The sequence below is a fragment of the Pan paniscus genome, chromosome 6 (assembly GCF_029289425.2).
Source record: "Pan paniscus chromosome 6, NHGRI_mPanPan1-v2.0_pri, whole genome shotgun sequence".
Classification (NCBI taxonomy): domain Eukaryota; kingdom Metazoa; phylum Chordata; class Mammalia; order Primates; family Hominidae; genus Pan; species Pan paniscus.
In genome coordinates, this window is record NC_073255.2 from 5,661,218 (window position 1) to 5,676,690 (window position 15,473).

Here is a 15,473-nt window from a genome sequence, read left to right on the forward strand (position 1 = left end):
CACCCGCTCCCTTGTCCTCTACCCCCACGTACCTTTTTCCTGCGCTGCTACGTGCTCCTTGCCCCGTGACCCCTGTTCCTGCTTGGCCCTCACTCACCTCACTCCCCTGTCCCCTTGCTCCCCGCCTCCACCCTCCACGCCCCAAGCCCCGCCCCCCACCTGCCTGCTCCCTGTGCCCCCTCCACCTGCCTATCCTGTGCCATCCTCCTCCTTGCACGCCGCCCTCCCGCGACCCTCACCTCCCACCCTCCTCCCTGCCTGAGCCCCCCACCCCACCTCACGCGGGCCCACGAGCCAGCGCTTCTGTCCAGATACCTGGAAACCACCGCAGAAATTCCTGTTAGGCGGTTTGGGGTGGGGTGTGCCCTGATAGCTGCCCCCTTTCCTTCCCTCGGGGGCTTGCAGGACTTGCACCTGGTTGAGGGCACGCGCTTTGAGACTCTGCTCTGGTCATTTCACTTTCTGTCCCATTCATCCTACTCCCCTGCCTTCCCGCTCTGGCTTGGACCACTGTCCTAAGTGGAAGGAGGCCGCTTCTCCCCTCCACTTTATAACGTTCCCCATCTTTTTTAGAGCTCTGATCTGATCCGGTCGTTCCCTTTCCTTAGCTGGCCATTCCTGCAGGGTCTTGCCCTTTCCCTCCCCTGGCTGGGATGTGGAATGATAGCAGGCGCCTGCTTCCTGGTGGCGGGAAGGCTTTCCGAAGGAGGGAACACTGATGCTATAAATCCGTGGGCGGTAGGGAGCGGGAAAGCAGTGAGGGATCTGGCCAGCTCAGGCCGTCCCAGTGATGTCCCAGTGATGGTTTGAATGTAGTGGGAAGTGCAGGGGGTGTCAATAGAAGTGATAGACCCGAGTTCAGGTTGTTAAAAGATCGCTGCAGCTGCGTGGAGAATAGATTCCAGAAGTAGAGGAAGAGCTGGACTTGGGGAAATGCCGAGATTTCCACGTTGGTTAACTTTGGATTTCACATGGTCCAGAACTCCTGTGGAGCTTGGGGAAGAACCTTGGGCTGGATGGACATGGCCATTGAGAATTCCTGGCATTTAATGTATTTCTTCTTCAACCTCAACCACTTCCCTACCCAGTCTGTGCATCAGCCCCACGAGCTCCCTCCCTGGACCGTAGGTTCCACAGGACAGCACCGTGCCCACCTGTGCCCCAGCCCCAAGCGCAGCCTGCTGGGGTATGTGCTCACTGGTTGCTGTGGGGTGAGGGACTGTGCCTCTGCCTGGAGCATCCCCTCATCTCCAGCACCTCTGGCCTTCCTCTCCCCTGGGTGGGGGGCCTCACCTCTGGCCTCGGTCACACTGGGCAATGGCAGAGAGGTTGAGGCGCTCACCCAAAGTCTCATTGGAATAGCCGTTTCCCAGACGGGCCCCAAGTAGTGCAGAGCTGAGGCAAGAGGCGGCCTGGATGCCAGAGACCCTTTGGTTCTGACTTTTTTTTTTTTTTTTTTTTTCTGAGACAGAGTTTCACTCTGTCTCCCAGGCTGGAGTGCAGTGGGGCGATCTCGGCTCACTGCAACCTCCGCCTCCTGAGTTCAAGCGATTCTCCTGCCTCAACCTGCCGAGTAGCTGGGATTACAGGCGCCTGCCACCTCTTGTTCTGACTTTCTGCAGGGACTTTACAAATAGGAAGTGCAGTGACTTTGCCTGGAGTGGTGCTGGCCCAGCTTCCTGGAGGAGCCTGGGGTCTCGTCTCGGGTGTGGCTGGGAGTGTGGCCTCGCCTCTGTCCTCTGGGCTCGGCTTCTTTCCTCTGGCCAGTGTCCCCCTCAGGCCTCCACCTTGGCTTCAGCAGGTCCAGGCTCTCTGGTCTTCAGCCATAATGGGTTTGCACCCCCAGCCTTTCCCCGCTGGTCCTCCTAAGCCCCTGGGTTGCACAGGTGTCATCAGGGTGGGACGCTTGTCCCTGAGCCTCTTCCTGTGCCGGGCGGTACAGAGCTCTGCTTGGCAGCCTGGACTGTGTACTGTTCCTGCAGCAAGGACCTGGCGTGGGAGAGGAAGGGAGGTGAGGAACTCACAGGCAGGCAGCTGTCCTCTGGAAGCCCACAGAGCTGGGCGAGGCGTGTGGGAGCAGCTCTGGTAACTGGGGGCCTCCCTGTCCCTCAGACCACTTCCACATGCAGTCGGAGTCTCTGATCGGGCCCCTGATGCAGACCATCTCCCACCAGCACTGGAAGGTCCGTGTGGCCGCCATTGAAGCCACAGGCGCAGCGATCCAGTTTGGCAACGGGAAGTCCGTGGACGACGTGCTTTCCCATTTTGCTCAGCGACTGTTTGATGACGTCCCGCAGGTAACTGGTGTTTCTCCTGGACAGTCTGTTCCTCTCTCCACCACAGGCGGGCTGACGTGCTGTTTTTAACTAACTCACTTGTTCTTTTTTCAGAGTGCTGCATGCACCAAATGTCCATTCATTATTCCTAGTCGCAGAACGTTCCTGTTCACATCTTGGAAAAACTAGAAAAGAGCTGAACTGTTGTAATGTTTGATGTTATGAATTCCAAGGATGTTAGAAAGGATGACTTGTGTAGTTATTGTCTCTTAGGCACAGTGTGCGCTTCAGCAGTTGCAGAAGCTTCCTTAGTGCTCCCATCCATCAAGACGCACTTTCCCGAAAAGCCGCCATGGTTGGTGGACCTGGACTGGGAGAAGAGTGGAGTCGGGGTTGGTTTGTTGGGGATAATTATGTCGTTGGGCTTTGGAACCCACCAAGAGACGGGCAGGCAGGCAGGCAGGAGTCCTACAGATGGGGCTGAGTGTTGGTTTTACTGTTGGCAGAATCTGGCCTGGAGGGCATGTCTTGGATCTGAGGCCCCAGTGACTTGCTAAAATGCTACACACTGTGGCCACCGGGGAAGCTGAGTGACCTCTGATCTTTCTGTCTCTGAGTTACCTGTCATCGTAGTCAGACATGTGATCTTTTGTGTCTGGCTTCTTCACTGTGCATGGTTCCAGGTTTCAGCCTTGCAGAGGCAGGTTTCCTGATGAGAAATGGCTTGAAGGTGGTGAGTTGAAGAGTCGCTCAGGGTATTCTGGGGCCAGGATGGAAGCCCTGGCTCGCTCCCTCGTCTGTGCTGCTGGGGTCCATCCGTAGGGCCGGCTCCGGGTGTGACACAGTACCTGCTCAGGACACCCCTGCTTTGCCTCCATGGCCAGGCTTCGTTCTCGGGCTCTCTCCCTCCAGCAGCAGTGTGGCTGCCTAGAGGCTGTCCGCAGAGACACAGGGGGACCCTTTCCCACCAGGATCCTTTGTTCACCCCCTTGGTCTCATCGGGCCAGCGGAAGTTGAGTCAGCATGTACGCTGGCCGGCCCCTCCTGGAGCTGGCGTGGGTTCAGCACCAGGCAGCACAGAGGGCCCCTGAGGACATCAGGCTCTGCCCAGTGGGGAGAAAGTGGGCAGAGTGTGGGGTCAGTGTCCATGCTGCCCGGCACTTGCAGCAGGCACTTCTGGCACTGGCTAAATACTTGGGCTGCGGAGGGCAGTTCAAGGGGCCAGGGCAAGAACAGAGCCCAGCAAGAAGTGCTGGCAGCCGGCTGGTTTTTCTCTCCCACCTTCCTTAAGCCTGAGGCAGAGCATGGCCCACAAGGAAAGTGGTGTCTGTGTCATGGGCCAAGTCTTACTTCTCAAAACAGTGTGATGACTCTGTATGGAGAGCTCTGTGTGAATACTGAAGCTCCATAGCTGATAGCTGTCGGTGTAAGCCTACTGTCACTGTCTAAAGATAACCATCACTGTCTAAAAATACCGTCACTGTCTAAAAATACCATCACTGTATCGATAGCTGTCTGTAAATACTGGAACTCTGTGGAGCACTCTCTGTAAATACTGGAACTCTATTGCTAGCTGTAAACGGTGTAACTCAGTATAACTATACCGTAACTCTAAAAATACCATAACTGTGTGTCGATAGCTGCCTATAAATGCCATAACTGTATTGGTATCTATGTATAAGCAGCCTACTCTGTATCAATAGCTGTCTGTTAGAAAGCTGACATCAGATTGTTGATCTAAAGCAAGCTTGTCCAACCTGTGGCCCGTGGGCCACATGCGGCCCGAGACGGCTTTGAGTGCTGCCCAACACCAATTCATAAACTTTCTTAAAATGTTACGAGATTGTTTTTGTGATTTTTTTTTTCTTTTAGCTCGTCAGCTATCATTAGTGTTAGTGTTATTTTATGTGTGGCCCAAGACAATTCTTCCAGCATGGCCCGTTTCTTCCCAATGGGGTTTGCGTCCTATTAGCAGACCCTGCATGGCCCTTCACGTGAGTTTCGTGTGGAGTCACAGATTTCACTCCGATCAGCCCTGCGACCCCGTCCTGGAGCTCCATGTGGGCTCCTTGCAGACACCTCCACCCCCTCAACAACCCAGGGACTGGTGCCCTGGGACCCCATCCTCTCTGCACAGAAGGTCCTGACTGCCTTCTGACTCGTAGGAAACCTTCCAGCAGCCTGCTAGACTCGGCTTAAATCACTGAACTTCACTGGAAGGGCCCAGAAATAACTTCATCTCCTCCTTACAAGGCTCAGAGGCCTCAGAGCTCACTCAGGTAGCACAGCCAGGTGAGCCTCAGAGCAAGGTCAGGACCCGGGCGGTCTAGCCGCCCTGGAGCCTTAGGCCCCGGGATGGTGTCTGAAGTTGTGGAAAGGGGGTGTCCCAGTGCGGCAGGGGCTAATGCATCTCCCCACACTCACATGACTGCAGCTCCCAGCCCAGGACACTGACCACACCCAGAACCCCGGCGAGGCAGGCAGGACGGACGTATGGCCGTGCAGTTGTGAAGCAGGCCCTGAACAAACTGCCCTGTGCCGCCCTCAGGTGGGTGACTCATGGACTTCGCCCTGCAGGGGTGCCCTGGTTGTCGCCAGGCCTGCAGTCGGCAGCTGCTCAGCTTTGCTGCAGTTTTCCTGCTTGATGTGTGCTGCTGGTGAGGCCACCAGGCCTGTTCTTGTCAAGAGAGACCTTCCGGGAACAACAGATGTTACAGGAGAGACTGGGGATGCATGGACAGCTTTTCAGAGATGAGTGTTTGTCACGTTCCTGCCAAGTACCTGTTTGCCATTTGTATGCCTTCTTTTGAGAAATGTCTATTCAGATCTGTCCATTTTTAAATCGCGTTATTAGATTTTTTTCTATTGAGTTTGAGCTCCTTATGGATTCTGGTTGTCAGTCCCTTGTCAGATGGGTATTTGTGCAGCTGTTTGCTCCCATCCTGTGGGTTGTCTCCTCACTGTTGATTGTTTTATTTGCTGTGCAGAAGCTTTTTAACTTGATGTGATCCCATTTGCCTAGGCCATGTCCCAGAGAGTTTCCCCAATGTTTTCTTTTAGTGGTTTCATCGTTTGAGGTCTTAGATTGAGGTCTTTAATCTATTTTGATTTGATTTTTGTACATGGTGAGAGATAGGGGTCCAGTTTCATTTTTCTGCATATGGAGTTCCAGTTTTCCCAGCATCATTTATTGAAGAAACTGTCCTTTCCCCAAGATATGTCCTTGGCACCTTTGTCAAAATAAGTTCACTGTAAATGTATGGATTTAATTTCTGGCTTCTCTATTCTGTTCCATTGGTCTGTGTGTCTGTTTTTATGCCAGTGCCAAGCTGTTCTGGTCGCTGTAGCTCTGTAGTAGAAATTGAAGTCAGGTAATGTGATCCCTCCAGTTTTTTGTTTGTTTTTGTCTTGTTTTGTTTTTTGCTCAGGATGGCTTTGGCTATTCACCGTCTTTCGAGGTTCCATATAAATTTAGGATTATTTTTTCTATTTCTGTGAAGAATGTCATTGGTGTTTTGATAGGGATTGCGTTGAGTCTGTAAATTGCTTTGGGTAGTATGGACATTTTGGGTAGTATGGACAATATTGATTCTTCCAGTCCATGGAGTATGTTACCATTTTTTGTGTGTGTCCTCTTCAGTTTTCTCACATCAGTGGTTTATAGTTTTCTTTCTTTTTTTTGAGACAGAGTCTCGCTCTGTCGCCCAGGCTGGAGTGCAGTGGTGCGATCTCTGCTCACTGCAAGCTCCGCCTCCCAGGTTCACGCCATTCTCCTTCCTCAGCCTCCCGAGTAGCTGGGACTACAGGCGCTGAGTGTGCAACTTTACTGAATTTGTTTATCTGTTCTAATAGGTTTTTTGTGGAATCTTTAGGTTTTTCCAAATGTAAGATTATATCATCTGCAAACAAGAATAATTATCTTCCTTTTCAATTTGGATTCCCTTTATTTTTCTTGTCTAATTGTTCCAGCTAGAGCTTCCAGTACTGTAACTAACAGTGGTGAAAGTGAGCATCCTTGTCTTGCTCCAGATTTAGAAGAAAGGCTTTCAGTTTTTCCCCATTCAGTGTGATACTAGCTGTGAGTCTTGTATATGGCTTTTATTGTACTGAGGTGTGTTCCTTCTATACCCAGTTTTTTGAAGATTTTTATCATGTAGGGATGTTGAATTTTATCAATACTTTTCAGCATCACTTGAAATAATCACGTAGTTCTTGTCCTTCATTCTGCCGATACGATGTGTCACATTGATGGATTTGTGTATGTTGAGCCATCCTTGCGTTCCTGGAATAAATCTCACTTGGTCATTACAAATGATCTTTCTCATGTGCTGTTGAAACAGTGGAAACTTTGCGTCAGTGTTCATCAGGGATATTGTCCTGTAGTTTTCCTTTTCGATTGCATCTGGCTGGTTCTGGTTATCAGGGTAGTACTGGCCTCGTAAATTAAGTTTGGAGGTATTCCTTCCTCTTCTAGTTCTTGGAATAGTTTGAGTAGGAGTGACATTAGTTCTTTAAACGTTTGATAACATTTGGCAGTGAAGTATTGCGACCCGGGCTTTTTTTGCTCAGTGGCTTTTCATTGCGGCTTCAATACCATTACTTGTTACTGGTCTGTTCAAGGTTTGGATTTATGATTTAATCTGTGTAGGTCATGTGTGTCTAGGAATTTATCCATTTCTTCTAGGTTTTCCAATTTATTGGCATATAGTTGCTCACAGTATAGTTGCTCACAGTGTAGCTGCTCACGGTGTTGCTCACAGTGTCGTTGCTCATATTGTAGTTGCTCATATTGTTGCTCATAGTGTTGTTCTTCATGGTATAGCTGCTCACAGTGTCGCTGCTCACGATGTCATTGCTCACGGTGTAGTTCATGGTGTAGCTGTTCATGGTGTAGCTGCTCACGGTGTAGCTGCTCACGGTGTAGCTGCTCACGGTGTCATTGCTCATATTGTAGTTGCTCATACCATTGCTCATGGTGGTGTTCTTCATGGTGTAGCTGCTCACAGTGTCGCCGCTCACGATGTCATTGCTCACGGTGTAGTTCATGGTGTAGCTGCTCATGGTGTAGCTGCTCACAGTGTAGCTTCTCATGGTGTCATTGCTCATATTGTAGTTGCTCATATTGCTCATGGTGTTGTTCTTCATGGTGTAGCTGCTTACAACGTCGCTGCTCACGGTGTAGTTGTTCATGGTGTAGCTGCTCCCGGTGTAGCTGCTCATGGTGTTGTTGCTCATATTGTAGTTGCTCATATTGTTGCTCACAGTTTTCTTCATGGTGTAGCTGCTCACAGTGTCGCTGCTCACGATGTCATTGCTCACAGTGTAGTTGCTCACAGTCTCTAATGATGCTTTGAATTTCTGTAGTATCAGTTGTTTGTAATGTCCTCTTTGATCTCTGATTTTATTTACTTGGGTCTTCTCTTTTTCTTAGTCTGGTTAAAGGTGTGTTGATTTTGCTTGTCCAAAAATCTAACTGTTCATTTTGTTGGTCTTTTGTATTTTTTTAATTTCAATTTCATTTATTTCTGCTCTTATTTCTTGTCTTCTACTAATTTTGGGTTTGGTTTGCTCTTGCTTTCCTAGTTCTTTACGATGCAGTGTTAGGTTGCTGTTTGAAGTTATCTGCTCTTTGGATGTAGGTGCTAATTGCTATACACTTGCCTCTTAGTGCTGCTTTTGCTGTTTTTGCATATTGTGTTTCCATTTTCATTTAAGAATTTTTAAAATTTCCTTCTTAATTTCTTCATTGACCCACCAGTCATTCAGGAGCATATTATTTAATTTCCATGTATTTGTATAGTTTCCAAAGTTCTTGTTATTAATTTCTAGTTTCATGTTTTAAGGCTTGTTTCGTGGCCTAACATATGGTCTGTCCTTGAGAATGATCTGTGTGCTGAGGAGAAGAATGTGTATTCTGTAGCTGTTGGATGCAATGTTCTATAAATACCTATGAGGTCCATTAGATCTATAGTACAGATTAAGTCTGATGTTTCTTTGTTGATTTTCTCTCTGGATGATTTGTCCAGTACTGGAAGTGGGGCATTGAAGCCTCTAGCTGTTACTGTGTTGGAGTCTGTCTCTCTCTTTAGCTCTAGTAATATTTGGTTTATGTATCTGGATACTCCAGTGTTGGGTGCATATATATTTAAAGTTGTTATATCCTCTTGCTGAGTTGACCCCTTTATCATTATATAATGACCTTTGTCTCTTAGTATAGTTTTCATCTTGAAATCTGTTTTGTCTTAAGTGTAGCTATTCCTGCTCTTTCTTGCTTTCCATTTGTATGGAATATCTTTTTTCGCATCCCTTTATTTTCAGCCTACGTGTGCCTTTTTAGTGACGTGTATTTCTTGTAGGCAACAGATTGCTGGGTCCTGTTTTTCTTTACCCATTCAGCTGCTCTGTCTTTTGAATGGAGAGTTTAGTCTGGTTACGTTCAATGTTGTTATTGATAAGTAAGGACTTACTCCTGCCGTTTTGTTGTTTTCTGGTTGTTTCGTGGTCTGCTCTTCCTTCCTTCTTGCCTTCTTGTTTTCCTTTTTATGAAGATGATTTTCTCTGGTGGTATGTTTTAATTTCTTTTTTGTGTGTGTGTGTATCTGTTGTGGCGTTTTTTATTTGAAGTTACCATGAGGCTTGCAAATAACATAACCCATTATTTTAAACTGATAGCTGAACACTGATTCCAAAAACAAACAAGCAAGCCAAGAAAAAAATGAATAAAAACTCTACACCTTAATTTTATCCCCTCAGCTTTTTAACTTTTTGTTGTTTTTACTTATATCTTTGTCTTGAAAAGTCATTGTAGTTATTTTTATTTTTATTCATTTATTTATTTTTATTGTTTTATTTTTGAGATGGAGTCTCACTCTGTCACCCAGGCTGGAGTGCAATGGCGCCATCTCAGCTCACTGCAACCTCCGCCTCCCAGGTTCAAGCGATTCTCCTGCCTCAGCCTCCCGAGTAGCTGGGACTACAGGCATCCACCACCACACCCAGCTAATTTTTGTATTTTTAGTAGAGACAAGGTTTCATCATGTTGGCCAGGCTTGTCTTGAACTCCTGAGCTCAGGTGATCTGCCCACCTCAGCCTCCCAAAGTGCTGGGATTACAGGTGTGAGCCACTGCACCCAACCAGTTAGTTATTTTTCATAGGCTCATCTTTTAGTCTTTCTAGTCAAGATGTGAGTAGTTTACACATCACAGTTACAGTGTTACAACATTGTGTTGTTCTGTGTGCTTACTGTTACCACTGAGTTGTATCCTTTTAGATGATTTCTTATTGCTCCTCAGCATCCTTATTTTTCAGATTGAAGAACCCTCTTTACCATTTCCTGTAGGACAGGTCTGATGTTGATGAAATTCCTCAGCTTTTGTTTGTCTGGGAAAGTCTGTCTCCTTCATGTTTGAAGGATTTTTCACTGGATACACTAGGGTAAAAGTTTACTTTCCTTCAGCACTTTAAATATGCCAAGCCACTGTCTCCTGCCCAGTGAGGTCTCCTCTGAGAAGTCGTTGCCAGGTGTACTGGAGCTGCGTTGTACGTGATTTGTTGTTTTTTCTCTTGCTGCTTTTAGAACCCTTTCTTCATCTTTGATCTTTGGGAGTTTGATTGTTAAATGTCTTGAGGTAGTTTTATTGGGTTAAATCTGGTTGGTGTTCTGTAGCCTTCTTGTACTTCAGTGCTGGTATCTTTTTCTAGGTTTGGAAAATTCTTTGATATTATCCCTTTGAGTAAACTTTCTACCCCGATTTCTCTCTACCTGCTCTTGAAGGCCAGGAACTCTTAGATTTGCCCCTTTGAGGCTATTTTCCAGATCCTGTACATGTGCTTCATTCTTTCTATTCTTTTTTCTTCTGTCTTCTCTGTGTATTTTCAAATAGCCCATCTTCAAGCTGCTCACTAATTCTTTCTTCCACATAGTCAGTTCTGCTGTTGAGAGGCTCCGATGCATTCTCCAGTATGCTAATTCCTTTTTTCTACGCCAGAATTTCTGCTTGATGCTTTTTAATTATTTCAATATCTGTTAATTTCTCTGATAGGATTCTGAATTTTTTCTCCATGTTATCTTGGATTTTGCTGGGCTTCCTCAAATAGCTATTTTGAGTTTTCTGTCTGAAAGGTCACCTATCCCTGTCACCCCGGGATTGGTCACCGGTGCCTTATTTAGTCCACTTGGTGAGGTCATGTTTTCCTGGATGCTCCTGATGCTTGTGGCTGTTGGTCGATCTTGCTAGGTATTTACTGTCATCTTTGCAGTCTGGGCTTGTTTGTACCCATCTGTCTTGGGAAGGCTTCTAATCCATTTATTTTGCTTTTTAGAAAAAAAAAATTGAAAAACGTCCTGCTTTTTTAAACTCTTATATGGCAGTTCGGTGTTCAGTGCTGTTTTTGAACTAAAAGAAAAGGGATAATTCGTCTCATGCTAATTGGAATTTGCAGGTTTCTTATGATATACTAAGTAGAGACTGTTAGAAAAGGTGGCAGTCCGTGAGACTCAGGAGCAGCCCCAAATCCCGGCCCTAGCCGTCCTTGCTATCAGGTGAGATGTTTGAAGCTCCTTTCTGCAAAAGAAGCCTATCTGTGGGTTCCGACAGACAGGTGGCCGTCCTGGGTGGGGCCCCGCAGAGACCCTGGCACACAATGCAGGAGGTCAGGGAGGAGAAAGTAGCGAGGCCAAACCCAGCGAGTTCAGACTGCTCCCTGGCTGCCGGCCTGGGGCAGAGTGTGCTGAGGCCTTGCCATGTGGCCCTGGACGCCTGCCCGTCTCCCGGAGAGGGCCCCATCACTGTACACCTGTTTGGGCTGGGGGCTGGCTGCAGTCTGGCTTGTCTCAGCCACGCCCTCTGCCTGACAGGCTTTGCAGCATCTCAGCACATGGCACTGGGTGAGCTTGGAGTTTGCCGCTCACCTGGATTAGCGTCGTGGCAGGTGCGGCCGTGGCAGGTGTCGACTGCATTAAACCCTGGGGTGTCTCTGCTCGAAACCTGCGGGCGCCATGCGTGAAGACGACAGTGACAGTTTGTTCTGTGGGGACTCTGTAGCCAGGTGGTGGAGTGGCCGTGGAGCTGATTTGGGTTTCTCTTAGTTGTTATCTGGGCATTTGTATTTGTGGTTGCTAGTAAGGCCCTGTGTCAGTTAATGACCCCGGCAAACGTGCCACACGTTCCTGTGTCCCCTCGCGTGCTTCCCTGCTGCTCGCACGCCAAGAGTCGCCTGTGCGCACTGCACGGGCAGCGGGAGTCAGGCGCAACGGGCCTCTCCTTGTGTGAACTTGCCCTCCCCTCACGGGACCTTAGTGACGAGCCCTGTTAGTCATTCTTTCCCATCTTCCAGGTGGCAATGAACTTCGGAGCAGTCAGGCCAGGGCCCGGGTCCCAGGCCGGCAGGGGCGGATCCTAGGTGCGTCTGCTTGGCTCTGGGCCTTGTTGGAGCCGGGGCGGAGCAGCCCCTCCTCCGAGTCCCAGCGAGTGACCACGCCATGGGCACAGCTGCTGCTCGGGTCTCCTGCACCTACGACTGGCTGTGAGCACTATTGCTAATGGTGCATGGCTGGGCAGAGACGCTTCATCCAAAGTGTCAGGAGGGATGAGGCTCCTGCTCCCCACGGCCCAGCCAGGGACTGATGGCACCACGGAGTCGGCCCCTGGCCTCACAGGGGACAGCTCTGTAGCTCGTTCACACCCCAGAGCTCCCAGGATCAGTCTGTGGCTGGCTTCAGCCCACCGCTTCCTCACCTGGCTTCTTCCTGGCCGTTCCCGCTTCCCTTAAGGAGTGTTGGTGCTGGTGCCCGTCTCAGGCATTGCCCTTTGGGAGCTTGGCTAGAGCACCTGGTGTGTGTGAAGCTGGTTTCTTCCGCCCGCATAGGCAAGGTAGGCAGAGGCCCTCGTGCCCCCTCTTCAGACACCCAGCAGCAGAACTGGGGACCCTACTGGTTTCCTCCAGAGTCCCTGGGCTCTGGGACCAGACGCCTTTGAGGTATGGCCACGGTGCACCACACTTGCTGTAGCCATGGCTCACCAAGCACCCAGGGTGAGACAGGCCCAGCCCGGCCAGGAGGTTTTCATGCAGAAGACTTTGAACACGCCACACGGCTCAGGTAGCAGCTGGGAGCCTGCTCTCGCCAACAGGACCAGGCCGGGGCACGGGGTATGTGTGTGTGAGCCTGCAGGACGGCAGCATTCCTCTCCGGCCCAGCCAGGAGGGACTGGCGGAGCTGGCCGGGACCCAGGCTTGGTGGCGCCCAGGACCCCGGCCATGCGCCTCTGCCTTGGGGATGGCATCTAGGTGGTGGTAGGTGGCCCAGGACCTGGCCGTGCCTCTGCCTCAGGCAGCGTCCGTATGGCAGCACTCAGAGCCGCACCGTGGCGTCAACCCCGGCATCCCCTTTGCCTACACGAATCCTTATCCCTTCCTCTCATGCGCAGGTCCGGCGGGCGGTGGCCTCCGTGGTGGGCGGCTGGCTGCTGTGTCTGCGTGACCGTTACTCCTTCTTCCACAAGCTCATCCCTCTGCTGCTCAGTAGCCTCAACGACGAGGTGCCTGAGGTCAGGTACGTGGGCAGGCGGCCGCGGGACTTGTCTTCCTAAACGGTCATGTGTAGCAGTGGTGGTTTCTCTTCGCTCCCAGTCTCTCACAGAAACCTGCTGGTGTCCCTTCGTCCCTGTGCTCCGAAGGGATGTGCCGTACAGAAGGCGTCTCGTTTTGTAAACGGCACTTCCCATCTTTTTAACATTGGACTGAGTATATGGACAGAGATCAGACGGCCCCCTTTGTGTACTGTCAGTAGAGTGCTCACAAGATGAAGTGGAATTTCTGGTCCACCTTTTCTGGGGTTGGGGAGCTTCCCGCTCTCACGCGATGGGGTCTTTGGGTGACCCGTGTCCTGGCGCAGCCCTGCGGCCTCCCCTGCGTGCCCTGCCCTGAGCCGCTGTTGTCTGTCTGTTGTGCCGCAGGCAGCTGGCTGCCAGCCTCTGGGAGGACGTTGGCCTGCAGTGGCAGAAGGAGAATGAGGAGGACCTGAAGGACAAGCTGGACTTTGCCCCTCCCACCCCACCCCATTACCCTCCACATGGTGAGTGACCGCGGCAGAGGGGAGCGCCAGGAGGCGAGCCCTTGTTGGGTGGGAAAGGGGCTTCTGAGCCTGAAGGAAGCTTCAGCTCTTGCAGTTCTGAGCCCAGGCGGCCGCGTCGGAAAGGTGCAGGCATCTCCCCACTGGGCTGGGGCTCCTGCATCCTGGGCAGAGCACGTCTCTCCTCAGCATCTGGGGAGCCCCCATGTGCCTTGCAGTGACCTCTCCCCTCCTCTGGCCAGCTTTATTTTAAAAAGGCTGTGGGCTTCTGAAAGTGTCCAGCGCACTGCCAGATGGTGTCCACCCCCCTCCCTTGGCTGTGCACACAAGGGTGCATTGAACTCTGGGTTCCTGGGCAGCTCTGCTGGTGGTTGGGGGGTGTTGGAAACAGCGGGATGAGGGGCTTATCATTTCACCAAGACGGAGCTCAGCACGAGGGCCACGGGTGAGGTGAGGTCTTCTTCATGGTTCCACATGATTTCCAACCTGGGAACAGGGTCTCCTGCTGCGTGGCCTCCCCGCCCTTCCCACATTTGCTCCCTGGCCATGTTGCGGGCACCCATGTGCATCTCTCCGCAGAGCCCAGCAGGTCTGGCTGAGTCTGAGTGGAGGCTCCCGGGTCCGGCCCCAGCACATTTGCTCTGCCGCACCGCTGGCCCACCTTGGGCTTCATCTGTTTAGAAACCGCCCTCCTCTCGCGGGGCTGAGTGTCTTCCACTTGCACGCGGTCCAGTGCTTTCATCACTTGAGTCTATCTGCGGGGCATCTTCTTGAAAGTAAATGATAGATACGCACTGACGGGGACAAAAAGTAGGTGAAGCGCAGCCCACATCAGACGCCCAGCTCAGACGCCCAGCCCAAATCAGATGCCCAGCCCAAATCAATCAGATGCCCAGCCCAAATCAGATGCCCAGCCCAAATCAATCATGCCCAGCTCAAATCAGACGCCCAGCTCAAATCAGACGCCCAGCCCAAATCAATCAGATGCCCAGCCCAAATCAGATGCCCAGCTCAAATCAGACGCCCAGCTCAAATCAATCAGATGCCCAGCCCAAATCAATCAGATGCCCAGCCCAAATCAGACGCCCAGCTCAAATCAGACGCCCAGCTCAAATCACATGCCCAGCCCAAATCAGACGCCCAGCTCAAATCACATGCCCAGCTCAAATCAATCAGATGCCCAGCTCAAATCAATCATGCCCAGCTCAAATCAATCAGATGCCCAGCTCAAATCAATCAGATGCCCAGCTCAAATCAATCATGCCCAGCTCAAATCAGATGCCCAGCCCAAATCACATGCCCAGCTCAAATCAATCAGATGCCCAGCCCAAATCAGATGCCCAGCCCACATCAGATGCCCAGCTCAAATCAGATGCCCAGCCCAAATCACATGCCCAGCCCAAATCAGATGCCCAGCCCAAATCAGATGCCCAGCTCAAATCAATCATGCCCAGCTCAAATCACATGCCCAGCTCAAACAATCATGCCCAGCTCAAATCAGACGCCCAGCTCAAATCACATGCCCAGCTCAAATCAATCATGCCCAGCCCAAATCAGATGCCCAGCTCAAATCAATCATGCCCAGCTCAAATCACATGCCCAGCTCAAACAATCATGCCCAGCTCAAATCAGACGCCCAGCTCAAATCACATGCCCAGCTCAAATCAATCATGCCCAGCCCAAATCAGACGCCCAGCTCAAATCACATGCCCAGCTCAAATCAATCATGCCCAGCTCAAATCACATGCCCAGCTCAAATCACATGCCCAGCTCAAATCAGATGCCCAGCTCAAATCAATCATGCCCAGCTCAAATCACATGCCCAGCTCAAATCAATCATGCCCAGCTCAAATCAGACGCCCAGCTCAAATCACATGCCCAGCTCAAATCAATCATGCCCAGCCCAAATCAGACGCCCAGCTCAAATCACATGCCCAGCTCAAATCAATCATGCCCAGCCCAAATCAGACGCCCAGCTCAAATCACATGCCCAGCTCAAATCAATCATGCCCAGCCCAAATCAGATGCCCAGCTCAAATCACATGCCCAGCTCAAATCACATGCCCAGCTCAAATCAATCATGCCCAGCTCAAATCAGACGCCCAGCTCAAATCAATCAGATGCC

At 50.7% G+C, this 15,473-nt stretch overlaps 2 protein-coding genes across 3 annotated transcripts in view; one reads left to right on the forward strand and one right to left on the reverse strand.

Annotated features, from left to right (window-relative positions):
- PRKAR1B (protein kinase cAMP-dependent type I regulatory subunit beta) overlaps positions 1–131 on the reverse strand; it is a 176,940-nt gene extending 176,809 nt beyond the window's left edge. The window contains exon 1 of the mRNA XM_003819707.6: positions 33–131. The gene's annotated coding sequence lies outside the window, so the exon portion shown is untranslated. The remainder of the gene's footprint in view (positions 1–32) is intronic.
- Positions 1–15,473, forward strand: part of DNAAF5 (dynein axonemal assembly factor 5) — a 63,036-nt gene that overhangs the window by 1,236 nt on the left and 46,327 nt on the right. For both annotated transcript variants that reach the window (XM_063606162.1, XM_008973113.4), the window contains exons 2-4: positions 2,113–2,297; positions 12,705–12,829; positions 13,233–13,351. In XM_063606162.1, the coding sequence (XP_063462232.1) occupies positions 2,113–2,297; positions 12,705–12,829; positions 13,233–13,351 (429 nt within the window). The remainder of the gene's footprint in view (positions 1–2,112; positions 2,298–12,704; positions 12,830–13,232; positions 13,352–15,473) is intronic.